This window comes from Phodopus roborovskii, unplaced genomic scaffold (genome assembly GCF_943737965.1).
Source record: "Phodopus roborovskii unplaced genomic scaffold, PHOROB, whole genome shotgun sequence".
In the NCBI taxonomy this organism is placed as follows: domain Eukaryota; kingdom Metazoa; phylum Chordata; class Mammalia; order Rodentia; family Cricetidae; genus Phodopus; species Phodopus roborovskii.
The window spans coordinates 13,491,473-13,506,894 of record NW_026125397.1 but is presented as its reverse complement, the minus strand read 5'-3'; the positions used below and the strand labels follow the sequence as shown (position 1 = coordinate 13,506,894).

At 40.4% G+C, this 15,422-nt stretch overlaps 1 protein-coding gene across 2 annotated transcripts in view; it reads left to right on the top strand.

Annotated features, from left to right (window-relative positions):
• Positions 1-225: 225 nt before the first annotated feature.
• The window catches only part of Nkain2 (sodium/potassium transporting ATPase interacting 2), a 920,355-nt gene continuing 905,158 nt past the window's right edge, over positions 226-15,422 (top strand). Inside the window, exon 1 of one of the 2 annotated variants that reach the window (XM_051175496.1) lies at positions 226-634. In XM_051175496.1, coding sequence (XP_051031453.1) covers positions 581-634 — 54 coding nt within the window. In that variant the 5' untranslated portion in view covers positions 226-580. The remainder of the gene's footprint in view (positions 635-15,422) is intronic. The other variant, XM_051175495.1, reaches the window with a different exon arrangement.

The following is a 15,422-nucleotide window of genomic DNA, read 5'->3' as shown; positions in this document are numbered from 1 at the left end:
AGGGGCCCCGCGCGCGCGGCAGCCCGGGGAGGGGGGAGCGCACGGCCCCGCCGCCCCCCGCCCCGCCCCGCCTCCCGGGCCCGCCACGCGGAGCGCGGAGCGCGGGGCGCGGAGCCGCCGCCGCCGCCGCCGAGCGCGCAGGGGAGGCGAGGCAGCGCCCGGCGCGCCTTCCTGCCGCCCCCGGAGCCCGCGCGCGCGCGGGGAGTGCGGGGCGAGCGCGCGTCGGGCGGCGGCCGCAACTTGGCGGGCCAGATGCCCCAGGGCGCGGCGGCGCTGCTGCTGCCTGCCTGCCGCGGCCGCCCCTGCGGGCCCGGGGCGCGTCTCCTTGGGCGGCGCTGGCCGCGGCGCGGCGCGTGCAGCGAGCGAGTGAAGGTATGTGTGGCGGGCGCGGCTGCAGCCGGCGCCAGCGCGCGGGCAGGTCCTAATGCCTGTCACTTCCCAGGACGTTGGCAGCGGCAGCCCGGAGCCCCCGAGCCCTGGGCAGGTTCGCCTGTCCTTCCCGGCCATCTGATTGGATAGAGTGGGGGCTCGACGGTGGCCGGCGTGGGACAGTCTGGCTGTGGCAGGGGTCTCGGAAACCATGGGTTATTGCAGTGGCAGGTGCACGCTTATCTTTATCTGTGGCATGCAACTGGTAAGTGACGCTTGGGTCCTCTCATTCCGTAATGTGCCTTTGAGAGAGAGAGAGAGAGAGAGAGTGGGCAGGGAGTGGAGTAAGAGGTCTGCCGTTGAGCAGGACGGAAGGAAAAAAGAAAGAAGGTGACACATATTACCTGTGTTTAAAATGATTTTGGGGGGGTGTGGGAGAAGTGAGCCTTGCTGCCCTCCCCCATTCCTGTGCCTCTAAACACAGTTTTGCAGGTGCGGGTTAAACTTGTTATCTTTAATTTCTTTAAGGGAATCGCGGTGTTAGCTCTTGTGTTATGCTTGGCGTTCCTGTTAGCGTAGCAGGGTGCTTGTCATATATATTCTACTATATATGTGTTAAGTGGAAATACAGATTCTCAGACTTTCCTTTTATACATTTGTTTGGCAGTGTCTTTATTCGTTGCCATTTGATATTTTCTAGGAATATTATACTTCTCTTAAAAACTCCCTGTTTAGGTCAGATGGCATTCTTACAGCATTCTGGACTAGAAAGCCATACTGAGTTCTGAAAGTGTGCAGATTGAAGAGAAATACTTAGATAAACTCTGCAATACCATTGCCACCGAGTGAACCGGTAACCTTTAAGTAATAATTGCTGCAACAATGTCGAGAAAAAAATAGTAGATTATCTTCCATTGTTTATGGTATTGCTGCTGAAATAGATACTATTGTCTGATCTCACAGGATACAGAATTGTATGTACTCTTTGAGGAATGTCCTATAGTTGCTAAAAAAGGCAAGAAGCCAACAGTGTCCCTGAATTTCAGTTCCGGATGGCAATGGAAGGAGGTGCTGAAGGGGAATGTAGAGGTGAAAAATGAACCACTGGCCAGTGGTTACTTAGCACTTGCTTCATTGGTACAAAGGAGCTGTCCACTGAAAGCGTAAATTAATCTAAGGAGTTACCCTCCCTTGTTTTAAAAAGGCTGGGGATTGTAGGATGGAAAGTGATTATTGAGAGCCTAGTCATTACAAAGTGCTAAAAATGAGGAAGAATTTGCTATCGAAAAAGACAGAAGACTTCCTTAAGTTTCTTCACTGTTTAGGAGTTGTGAAGACCAGCAGCAAGGTGTTTTTTTGTTTTGTTTTGTTTTCTGTTTTGTTTATTTATTTAGCTAAAGTAGAGTTTTTGAGGCATTTCAGCTCTGGATTTGGTTTCCCTTCCCAGGACAGTTACCTGATGATTTATTCTTGGGTCTGGGAATTGTGTACTATGGATTTGGTTGTATGGAAAAAGAAGCTAGAATAATAGATGCAATTTTAGGAATTTGTTTTCTCAATTCTGCATAAGCCAGCTTCTGTTTATGTCCCATAGATTCATTTAAGTTCTCAGCACAGCAATTTTGCCATTAATGATAGGGCTAACAAAACTGTACTCCATAAAACTGCCTATACAGCCTAAGTGTTCCAAGTTGTATTACACTTTCCAAACGTTTACTTTTGTATATGTTTTAGAATATTTTAGATTTGCATATTCACAGTGTAAAATCAAAACTGAGAATAGGTTGGTGGGCAAAGCATGCTTTAGTTTTCAGTTTAAAGAAATGTAAGCTATTCATTTATTAATGTAGTAGGGCAGTTGTATGTACTAGATCAGATGACATTTTGTGTGACAGATATACATTCTTAAAACAACTGGAAAATATAACTATGCCAGAGAGAAAGGTAAGTTTACAAACATGATATGGCTGTAGTTTTCTCTGTGTCTGTGTCTGTGCCTGTGTGTGTGCGTGTGTGTGTATGCGTCCATGCAACCATGTATTGTAGAAGAGCTATAATACTTGATGGAAAAGAAACCTTAATCATGGCTAAGTTATCCAACTAAATAGAGTTGTCTGCAAGGCAGGAACACTCAGCCTAAGTGAGTGCTTGAATGCGTCCTGAGAAGTATTTTATGCTTTATGAAAATCCTGCTCCTTATTCATTCCTACTTCTTATGTCACCAGGATACTATAATTAGCAGCCATGTTAATGCGGAGGCAGAACAAAAAACAAAGGACAAAGAAAATTAATTGTTCAGATAGGGTGAAATGATCACACCCTTTAGGACCTAAGAGAGTCGTCTCCTTAACTGTTGTGTTGTAGAGATATTTATGTACTTTTACATAAAATATGTCTTTGCAAATAGTTTTAGAACACCTATGAGAAGAAGTTAATGTTTACCTCTATGTTTATAGGTATAAAATGTTTATGGATCTTTGAGCTACTTTGGGGAAAATTTGTTTCACATGAAAACCAGATTCCCATGACAGCTTTTGACATGTGCATCAGTAACTGATGTAAAAGTTCATTAAGTTTTGTTGACTTCTGAAGTGTTCAGCTTGTGTTTGGACACTTGGACACTTTTTACCTCCATAACTGTACCTTAGATTTGTTAAAACTGCTGGAAGCCCAAGGTATCTAAGTTTTAAAAAAAATATTTCTTTTTTTTACATTTAGCGACTTTATTAAGTGTCTACAAGCATTGACCTTTAACCTTGTAAGTAGACATAAGTAGAATACTTTATTGTATTTGAAAGATTACATCAACTTAAAGTTAATCTGAGGAAATGATATGGTATCTTTAAGTACTGTAGAAATAGAGACCTCCCTTGGGTTATTTTCAAAGAAGATGTGGTATTCTGAACATTTAACATTTGAACAAGAGAGTGAAAAACACCACAGGCATTTTCTGGTCAGGGTTCTATATCCTTGTTGTGAATTATGCAAAATGTTTTTATCTTAATGTTTGAAAGAGTGCAAGCACAAATTAACATGTATTATTGGAATATCTGGGAATCAGGTAAATTACAATGCTATACTATGATAATTCAATATAAAACTTCCATCTATTTGAAAGTGTCTGCATGTATCAGAAGTCGAACTCTTTGAGCTGTGTGGTCAAACTGGCTTCAGACATCAGGGTGATTCTTGCAAGAAGGAGTGTGATGTCTGGAAAGAGATTTACTCCATGGTCAGAATCCTGAATTTAAGCTCATAATCGCTAGAATGTAATTTCCTTGTTATCATTGTTGCCTTCACTGCTCAGAAACTGAAGATTTCAGATAGTAACAGAAATTACCACTGTATTTCCAGTGATGGGTTTAGTAGTACAGGCCAAGAACATTTTAACTTCCTATTTACAACCTTCAGACAGCTTGGAAAAGAGTCTACCTTTTCCCCACCCAGTTTTTCTTTAAGTCAAAGACTACTTCATAGAAATGTTGAAAAAACAAATGTATTCTAATATTTCACATTGGCAAAAAATATCTCAACTGTAACATGGAAAAGCGTAACTTATTTTAGCTTGAAAACACACCTTTGTTTGCAAGTAAGGGAGGTCCAGATCTCATGTTTTTGTACCTCAGAGTCTTGTGTGGCATGAAGTGTGTATCTCATAAACTACTGAAGAAACTTCTAGCAGATTGCCACTTGCAAATGATGTTCTTGCCATGTGATCTATGAAATATTACTGACTTGGAGCAGGTGCCACTAACAATCAGGTTAGCAGCAGTGTGTGCAGCTGGGTGAAGCAACACATTTGAAAATTAAGAATAGTGGTTGCTTTCTACCACACAGTTACTATGCATTTTAAGAGGTGGACATTTATTTCAAAAAAGGCCACAGATGTAGAAAACAATAAAGAAAACAATTTTCTTTTAAGTATAGAGTACTGTATCCATTGTGACTTTTTAAATGCAGTGTTCACCATTATTTGGTGAATATTTGATTACTTTGGAAAAAAAATCAAAGTGTGGACAGGAAGTGACTTGGGAAGTGTAGGTGGAGTGTTATGGTGTCTTGGGAAACTGCATTTGACATCATGTTCCCAGATCTAACTCATGAAGAAGAGTGAAAATTCCCATATGGCACTTTAGAAAGTTGTGAAACTGGAACATTCTAAGGGGTTTCTAAATTGTAAAAATGGTTTTTCTTGCGTGTAATGTTCTGTACACATGCACAAAACCATTTTTTTGTGCATATATTTTATCTTATTTTATTTAATCTTTATTGTAATAACGTTTACCAAGAAAAGGATAGAAAGTTCTCATGGTATCTAGCCCTGTTACCCCCCCCCAACATGAAGCAAATGGTTATGATGTCATATATACCTCATTTCAGTAAGTTAACTTGTAGAGCTCTTCCATCTTTCTTCATACAAAGGCTTGGCTAGGCAGCACCCGCTGTGCAAAATGTCAGCACGTTCTCTAGTGCGGAGCCTGGGTATAGTTGGTGTCTCAGAATGGTAAACGGCCACGGCCTCTTCCTTTCTCCAAAAGTGCTTCTTTATTCTGGGGGTCAAGTTTTTCCCTTACCTAAGCAATAATTTCAGAATAGAAGTTAGGGATGCCTTGAAATAGGAAGCTTGTTTTTAGAAGCAATGGTTCATTGTTGGATATGTGTATATCTTGGAAAATTACAATTTCAGAGATAGAAACATATATCCCCACCTTTTTGTTCATTACAAATAAAAATATTATAATTTTAGCATCAATTGCTTTAAATCTTTTTGTCTATTTCTAGTGCCTAAGATTTTTAGGGAATATATTTTATTTATACTGGTAGATTTTCAAACTGGACAGTGTCATCTGTCCATAGGTAATTTTTAAATTGTCACTATACCTTGTAATATGCAAGCGTCAGAATCATCCAACATAGGGGAATCATGTCCTCTTGCCAATAACCTTCTATTTTGACCACGTCCCTATGGAAACCTGATAGTTGTTTGTAGCACAGAAAATACAATAATTTGTCACTTAACAGTAGGGACAGCTTCCAAGATAGGCATCATTAGGTCATTTCATCATGTGAACCTTATAGAAAGAACCATTTTACACAGATGTATAGGGGGTCACCTGCTACACAGCAGGGGGTATAATACTGCCATCATCTTATGTATGTCTTCAGCTAACTGACACATTTCACAGGCAACTTTGGGGCAGATGTATTTCATGCAGCGTTCCTTTGTTAACCCGTCTTTCACAATAGTGATAGAATGAAACAGTATTAACACCTACGGTCTCCAATAAATAGGAGAATAAAATCACCAAGAAACTGGAAGATGTCTAAAATTTCTGAAAGAACGGCAGGAGACGACCTTATTTTCCGTTGTCAGAATTGGGTGGAGAGCTGAAGGCCAGACAGTTTCCCTCCTTAGTGTCCCAGGTGTATTCAGTTACAGAAGCGGTTCGTGTTTGCAAATGTCCTTATTCCATCTTCCTGAAAACTGCATGTGCCTTAGTCTTTGGATGAGTTCTAAAAAAAAAAAAAAAAAAAAAAAACAGCAGGTCTAGAGGGTTTGAACACCTAATCCTCAATATGCTTCAAGCTATGCACTTATTGTGTGGCTTTTGAACCCGAAATAGGAAAGGAGAGCCTCTAATTCGAGTCGTTTTAGTTTGTAATCTACTTATGGGCCACATGCTAACTTTGATGTCTATAAAACACTTATTTGAAAGTTATGAAGAAGTTCATTTTATGTGTGTTTTCAGACAAATTAGTTCTTAAGTTGTGTGTTTTTGGAATATAGCAACATCCTTTAAAAATCTAGCTTTGATAAATATTTCAATAGAAATGAAACCTTACACACTTATTGGGAGCTTGCTTGGAACTCAATACCTTTTTTTCATTACACTAACATGTCCTTCAGTAATCCTATGAAGGATGTTGTAAATATTAAGACCACAGTTTTCCAGGAATAAAGACGGTTTTAAAGTCACTCGAGAGTGTGAGGACAGTCTTGGATTGAAACCATGACACATAGGGCTTTGAACCTGGGCCTTTGTTCCTCACTTCTTCCCTTCGTGCAAGGAAACAGTATCAATGGTTTCTTATCAGTTACATTATTTCTGCCATAATAGTTCACACATATTAGTTAGGCCTAGAAAGGCTCCCCCCGCCCCCGATTTCAGGGCCCCGTCTAAACCTGCATAACCAAGAAATCTGAGTTTAACAGATATGACCGTTTGGTGTAGCCACCAGAGAATAAGCTAAACAAAAACTTGCTGGTGTTAGCTGAGTAGCCTGCACTTTTCCAGGTGGAGTCCAAGTTCACTCAAACCCCATGAAGCATTCCTGGGCTATCCTGGAGCAGTAACTCCTGCCTGTGTTTCTGTCATCATTTCAGTTGGCAGAGGAGTTATAGCTGTTCTTGCTTCTGGCTAACTTAACTACTCAACTCAACGTAGTTCTGGAACCCTGATATGCCCGCTCACAACTGTTTCCATGGGAAGAAGGGATGCACTCCTTTGTTCTTAAATTTGTTAGTTGTTTTAAACAATCAATCCTTGATAGAGAGGCAATGCAGGGCATTGTTAATTGGCTGTGGGTGGGGGCTAATGCAGATCTTGAATTCATCTAGCCCATCACTGAATGGCAATAGATACTGGCTGTTGTGTTGGAAAGGACAGAGAAAGTACGTTATAGGTTATTTATAATCTGCATTGGTGTGGTAGAGAACATGTCTTGATCTTAATGTTCATTCATATCCCTGTAAGATTTTGTAACATGGATCTCCTGACCTCCCTCTCTGTTTCTGACTTCTTAGACTGGAGGAGGAGAAGACAGATAATCTAAATTTCAATTGACTTTCCACGTGTTCATGTGTATGGTGTTTAGCTGACCTTAACTACTGCTGGCCACTTACAGGTGTTCTTGAGTCTCTACATATGTTCTTGATAATTTCCAACCCAACTAGAGAATGAGGTCATTTCTTCCCCTGGCTTGCAACTTTTGTGAAAGAAAGCTTTTCTTATGGACAGAGTATGCCTGCTTTTTACTTCTCATCCAGTCCTATTCAGAGCTTTCTGCGAGACACATGGAAGCTCTTTTAACAGTTCTCTGTCTTTACAATCAATAGGGATGTTGACAAATCTGAAAGCAGCCTTCAGCTTGGCAGAGCTGGAATGGGATTGGATTATTTACTGGTAAAGCCACCTATGGAAATAACTCCTCGTTGTGCTAAGCACAGCCTTGAAAGAGAAAGGAGGGACTATACTGAGACCGCACAAGATTAAGTGAGAAGCCAGATTGTTCTCTGCCCTGTCTAGTGTTGTTCATGCCATTTATAGTTTTGGTTCTGTGTCCTCATTTGAAAAATGGGGCGATTAATTCCCGACCCATATGTCTTGAAAGATGCTTAGGAGAATCCAGGGGAAGAAGTACACTTAAAATATCATTGTGATTATTAATGGTTTCATCTTTCACAACTTCACAGCTAGGGATCCTAGGAGTACCTTAAGTGTGTTTACACACCATTGTTATTTGCATCTAAACTATGGCCCTAGTAGCAAAAGCTAGTAATGTTTTAAATGATCTTTTAATTTATCTACTCATAAATTTGGGCAGCTAGGTAGATCTGCATACTGCTCAGTATTCATTGAGAATTAAATTTGATTTTCACAACACACTCAGCATTTCAGGTCAGTGTTTCCAAAAGTCTGTTATGAACACTTGAGAAATATTCTACTGACCCAAAGCTCTTTTGCTTTCCTCTCTTGCTCCCCAAGAGCCACAGAATATATTAGCATAGCAAGAGTTCCATAAATCCTGCTTTAAGGAAGCTCTGCTTAATGCACCTGATACTCACAAAGTGTTTGCTATGGTGTAAGAAACTGATTTTGTTGTATTTGCACTTATATTCAAGGAACTAGTTTTCTCAGCAATAGTTTTTAGGAAAATATTATTCCAGGCTAATGATGTGTCTAATAGTTAATATTAAAATAATTTCTAAATAGTATTTAAAGTTTAAAGTTCGGTATGGAAACAGTGTACATATTTCTAACAAAAATTATACATAAACAAGTACCTTATTCTCACATATTACCAAATATCACATGCTTAAAGAACTAGAACATTGCCTTTTTTCTGACATTTGGCTATTGCTTATTAGGTTTACTTGCTTTTCTGGGAATTGTTCTTCAGCTCCTTAACTTGGCAGTGTATCTTGAAATTTAATCAAGTTTGGTTGCCGAAGCTGCCAACGCTATGGCGTGCTACAGTAGTAGAACGGTGTTTAGAAAGAAGTTTGAAGGCCAGGGGAGAGGCTGTCCACAGAAGCACTGTTCTGTCTGAAGCCTGCAGCTGAGCTGCTCCTCAAGCATCGCTTCCTCCATGTTTGCCTCTGCAGGGCAGGTGATGAGGATTCCTCATATTGGCCATTGTTTTCTAATCAATGCATGTATGCATGACACAACAGAGCCACATTTACAATCCCCGACAATGCTTTATTCTTGGAGAACAAATGGGTCTTAGTTTGGCATGCAAGTATCCATTCAGTACCCTTTTCTGTTCACAGAAAGCTTTGTGTACATCTATATCATGCTACCTACACAATAGAACAAAGAGACATGTTGAAGCCTTTAGCTGTGTGTCAAATGATACAGGGCATCAACATTAACTCTGAATTGTTCATTGGTGTGAACTTTATATGATCCCAATCTCAGAGCTTTCCAGCAAGGAGAGATAGGCAAGGTTGGTTCCATTGAGTATTATTTTTAGACCACTGGGAGACAGATGTGGAAAGAATTCCCACTGGGTGCCAAGGGAAGAGACATTTATTTGCTGGCGATGTGCTGCTGTCTGTGCTCCTGGATTCTGTAGAAGGGCTGCTCTGGGCACCTCTTTAGTTACAGTACCTGTGGCAGTTGGGGGGAGAGGAGCAGGTTGCTTTTGATTTTTCCCCTTGGACTTTCTGTGCTACAGTGATGATCAGTTAAAAGAATTTGAATAAATGATTGACAGGAAAAAAATGGGTCATTATCAGATTCTCCCCATCAAGTAGGATTCACGAAAAGCTTACATATGAATGGTAAAATGGACCATGCTGAAGAAAATGTCTTCCCCTTTGATAACTGGGGTAAGAGCTAACTGAAAGCAATGCCAAGCTAAGTTTCTGTCAGGAATCTAATATCTAATGATTGTAATAATGTAAAATTAGTTTAAATTGCAAGCTGATCCATCCTTATTTGTTTGCTGAGCCACCCTACTTATTTACTATGATAATAACTAAAACGGGTTACTGACCTCTGTTTATCTTGTGGTATAAAGTCATGTTTAAAGTCACTCTAAATAAAATCATTATTGTTGAGATGCAGCTGTTCAAAAAAACTGAGCCATCCTGTTGATCTTTTGTTTTCTTCTCATGGTTTAAATAGTTAATTTAAACTAGTTCAGTGACACATTATCTGGTATTATAGCATTCACTATTTTGTTGGCTTATTAGATCATTACTTGAGAGGCTGTATTAGATCAGGATGGAGCAAATAAAGCAGCATCAGTCTATATGTTTCATCTCTATAAGAGTAGTTTTAACTGTGCCTATCATGAAACTTTCAGCAAATCTGCAAAAGTTACTTATTAATAACCAGAGAAGTATTCATACTGATTGTGAGCCTTACAAGTATCTGGTCTCTGTTTGTAAATCCATCAAATGTGGATGAAAATCATAAATTTTAAAATGAATTTTTTAGGTTTTCTATTTTATGGTGTTTGCCTATCATGTTTTTCTTAATTACAATTGATAAATTATATGCATATTTAACATATATTATTCCATATTTTAAAGACGTAAATATACATATTTGTGTATAATGTGTGGTGTGTGTGTGTGTGTGTGTGTGTGTGTGTGTGTGCGTGCGCTGTGTATGTATATAAAGCGATCTATGAGAAGCTACTGAAGGTTTCTGTGGAAGAAACAAGCTAGACTTCTAACAAGGAGACTCCGCATATGCAAACTAAAACAGAGGGCTAGAATCTTTAAGAATGCAATTCTAAGATTTATGGAAAGGATTAGTTGTAACCTTGTAAGTTGATAGTCCATTATGTGAAAGACTGGTACATGGCAGACCAGATTGCTGTAGTGAGGTTGGAGAAAAGAACAAACCAAGTGAAGGGGATGGGAATAGCTTAAGGCGGAGCATGAGACAGTGTTGGCAGATAGAGTCAGTAGATAGGAATGGGAGAAGCAGAAGTTGAAAGGTAAGTCTGGTTCCTAGATGGACTTGAACCTCTTTGGAAAAAAAAATCTCAACATTGTAGAATATGATATGTCTCTCCTTAGAGTTTAGGGTTCATGGCAGAGTGCTCAACAGTAGGAAATGAGAATGCCCGAGGTTTGCAAGCCTATTGGAGGACATGAGGCCAAAATAATAGTGTCAAGAGCACAGGGTTTCTTTAGAGGCCTTTGTGAAATTGGATGGTATGCCTTTGTAGACAAGCCCATTTCTTTTCTGTCAGTATTCCACTTTCTAAAAATTGGAATGGAAATGAAGCAAACAAAGTGTTCTTGTGGATGGAAGAAATTTGTGTTCAGTGATACCTGTGGGCATAAATAAGTACTTTTTCAGAATGGGAAGGAATAGTCAGATAACAAGAATGGTAGTTAAGACAGCTGAGAGCAAGGGAGAAGGCAGAGGCAGGAGCTGGGTGATGTGGGGATAGTCCAAATCAGGAAGAGGGGTACTTCCTGTATGCTTTACATCACATCCTGTGGTTCATTCTGGTATGTAGTGTTTGTAGGCATGGAGGCACAGGTGTCATTAAGAGCATCACTGTGCACCGTGACTTCCAAACGATGACTGAAAATAAAGAGACTGGAGAAGAGCAGTGAAGAGAGCAAAGTTGTTCTGTGGGTTCTACACAGTGTGGAGAGTTTGGGGAAAGTTTCTTTAAAGCAGGTGAGTAGATCTGGATTAAGATGGTTAGGAAACCATGTCCAGAAGGAGCTGAGTTGGGAGTGCATGCTTTGGGAAGCATGGGCATTCTTCTGTGTGGATGGACTAAATAGGGAAGGGTAAAGGTGTGCTTCAGATGGAGGATTTTCCCCTTCACCTTGACAGTATCAGTAGTAAGGAGTGTATAGTCTGGTACATTGCAATATTTTATTGTATCCCTCCCCTGTGTATAGTTGGTGGAAATGTTGTATACTTAAAACAACAAAAATATCTAGAAACTATCAAATTTAACCACTGCCCCCATGAGATGAGCTGAGATTTAGCAAGGAACACATAGAAACTGTAGGGACTTTTCTTCCCAACAGATTCTGAGTGGTAAGAACTCCACAGAAGGGGTTGGCTAGGATCTAGCATGACTGTGGTGGATCTCTAATACGAGCCATGTGTGCACCATGCTCAGAATCAAGTCACCTGGAGCCTATGGCATGGTGCCATAATTGTTTTTGTTTTGTTCTGTTTCAACAGAATACTGCTTCTATTCTCTGCCCTCTGAAGGAGGCAGTGCACTTCACAATTTGACCCGTTCTGCTTCAAAGCAGAATTGCACAAGAGATTGTAAAGTTTCCACAAAATCCCCAGGTGTTGCAAAGTTCACTTCAAAATACACACTGAAACTAAGCTGGCATTCTCCTGCCCAGATAGCTCTGTCTTCTGGCACGAGAATAAAGTGTGACCAACGCTTGTGGCCATTGCTACAGTAGGAAACTTTACAGGATAGCAAAGGAAAAGCCAGTGTTCTGAAACTTTGGGATTTGGCACTTTTGAAAACATCAAAGTCATCCACAGCCACCCTGTTTTTTTACTACCAGAACTTGCTGCCAGCAACCTCCCAGCCGTCAAATGGAGTTAGAATGGAATTCTGCGGAAATGGGATATCCAAGGAAACAGCCTAGACATCCATGAAGGCATTTAGAACAGGGAATAATTCCACTGTGTGTGTTTCCAAATCAGCAGCAAAGGAAGAGAGCAAGCATGTGAATGAGCAGTGGGAGAAGCCGGTGGGTGAGGAAAAGACTGGAAAGTAGGCTGGGATGTGCATCAGGGAAGGGGTGCTGACTAAGCATTTGTGGAAATATCGATTATGAGCCGGAGTTGAGTCTCGGTTTATTTGAAAGCTACTTTTTATGGCCAATTATGTTCTCAAGCAAGCTTTAGCATTCTTGGCTGTTTGGTTCAGTTTAGTTTGAGCCAGGAGGATTTTATCTAAGGCCCAGTCAGTGTCACCTTCATCTCAATGCCAATAAAAAATGCTGATATATAATGGGCAGTTCTGGTTTCTCTTCCGTGCCTGGTAGCACTCTCAAATGTTAATAAAGCATTTGTTTCTCTATGATAGTTCTTAATTGGAAAGGGTTTTAAAGAAAGACTACACATTAATTACACATATGTAATACTTTTCACGAAGGAAAATATTTATTTCCTGAATGTGAAGTCTAAGGGCAAATTAGGAACTTTTAATTGTTTAAAAGACTTTGTTATCAATTAGGGACGGTATGATTTTCAATGAGAAGGGTTCATTTTTCTAAACTTAGGGATTTAGAAACTTTTACCTGTACTTAGGAAAACGCACACACACAGGTATGCACATGTTCACACATTCCCACTCACACACATGATCACGCACTCACTTTCACTCTCACATACCCTCCACAGTGCTCACATACAATGACACACACATATTCACTTGCACACTTCTACACTTACATGTACACACCGCTGCCCCTAAGCAAACTATGTCTAAAAACCTCAATTGGTAATTGCTACTGGTTACATGATCCCTGAATCCAGGAATATTGAAAGAGTATTTTAATATTTGATATATCCTGACTCACCAGAAAGCCTAGGTATTGCCAGAGAAGCGTGGTAAACAGTGGACATTTATCTTTGAAATGGTCCTACCTGCTGCATAATTTTTCATGATGCAACTTGATTTCTTTAGCTAACAGTCTTTTTTGTGAACTCTAATTAGCATGCCTGGAGGAAGGGGAGCATATTACAGGACTTCTTGAAGGTCCCTTTAGCTTGATGGTTTTATGATTAAATCTTGCATTTTAAAACTACCCTTCTCTACAAGGACCAGGCTAGAGGTTCGCCTCTGATTCATGATGATTGAAGAGAATTAATGTATCATCTAGTGCACTTTCCCCTAAGACAAACCAGAGCAGTGTAATATAGAAACCATAGAGGGAAGCCAGAAATGAAGGGAGGAGGAGAAAAGTGACTCCTGGAGGTTAGATTGGAGGGAGTTTAGCCTGCCTTCTTAGCAGTTAAGTGCGTCCCTCTAAAGGTATAGTCTGGTGCTCTGCATGTCCATCTGAATAGAACAGTATAAAGATGTGATGCGTGTGTTTGTGTGTTGGGGAATGATAGTGGTATAGAAACACTCCTGTTCTCTCTCTTCCTTTGTTTCTGTATCGCTAGACAACTTAGTCAACTGTTAAGAATGCACGTGCATAGAAGGGCCTGGTTTTACTTACAGCACGCTCTTCATTTCTCAATCCACTGCTCCAAACGTGGTGGGCTTTCAGTGGGTCTTGTTAACTGATGGGCTGTAACGTTCAGGTTGGAAACCAAGAGTCTTCCATCTGCCGCCTTCCCTGAAACATCAGTGCAGAGTGAAACTGAGACAGGCAATGGAGAAGCCTACCGTATTCACTTGAAACAAGTGGAAGTTTAGGTAGGCCAGATTGCAATTATCCCCCTTTGGAATGGAGCCAGCACACACATTAGAGCATGCTCCTCTCTGAGTAGCCTAATTAAAGAATCGTTGAGAACTAACAAAGTTGGCTGACTTGCAAAAGTCAGTGCTTGCTAAAATTTGTAAGTTATAAGTGCTTAACAATATGACCCGATTTTTATGCTGGGGTCATCTTATTAATTAAAGTTTCCCATCTTCTAATTAGAAATAGAGTCTAAACAGAGTCTAGGGGGCTCCCAGTCTTACTTGGTAATTTAAAGTGGAAAAAAGAAAAACAACCCAATTAAAGCAACCAAATGGAAAGCTGGGACCTAGACAAGCCTTCTGAGCTACCCCATGCCAGCCTAGTAATTATTTAGGATGTATTTCTAGGGAAGTGACATCACAGGGACACCCGTGAGTTATCTTTGAAGATAGAAGTGTGAGCCCATCCCCACAGCGCTTCTTGGACCAGAAATGAGTGCTCGACCACATGACCAGTGGTGCCTGTTTAAAACACAGTTTATTCCCTGTCTCGGAGGCCATTCCTTAGTTTTTACTGCAAACAGGACTTTGTCAAAATAGCAGAAGGACAAGGAAGAGCTTAAGGGGACTTGAAACGAGGCCCCAAGAATTGCAATTGCCTTAGGGAAAATTGAGGCAGAAGATACTGAGTATTTCCTCCGGACAAGGTTCTGGGTTTAAGATGTGATGTTTAAGTTGGAAATAGCCTGGAGATTAGTTGGCATCTTTAAAATCATATCTGCCTAAAACGTTGCTGCGACCAAACTTAAAACAATGAAATTGTGGACTGAGCTTTACTCACAAGCCCATTCCAATGAATGTAATTTTAAACCATTGGCGAGAAAACAGTTTGTTGCCTACTGATGTGGATTTAAAAACAAAGCAGGTGGTATTTTTGCTCCAGCAACACTGAGCAGGATTCATTTGGGGTATTGATACTATGTTTAATGAAGAATATTGTATGTCAGCCACTCAGGTCATTATGCAACTCACTGGTGAAGGGAATATAAAGATTACTAACCTAACAGGAGAAGGTGTTAGATAGATGTTTGCATATGTGTTTCATTCATTTTTCCGTTGTCATTGAGAAATAATTCCTGCATATTGGCCTTCACTATTTTAGATCAGGCACTTATTTTCAGTGTGTAGGATGAAAGCAGGTGTATCAGACCAGGTGTGGACAGGACTAATGTTCATGTAAGGTGCTGGTCAAATACATAGTGCAGAGGGAATCATTGTCCCCCTAATTTGATCATGCTGGATCTACAGTTTATTTTTCAACTTGGATTTGACTTTGTGTTATACTCTGAGTTAGAAGTCATAAAGCCTTGTAAATGTGGACAGCAGACTCTGTGTACTGA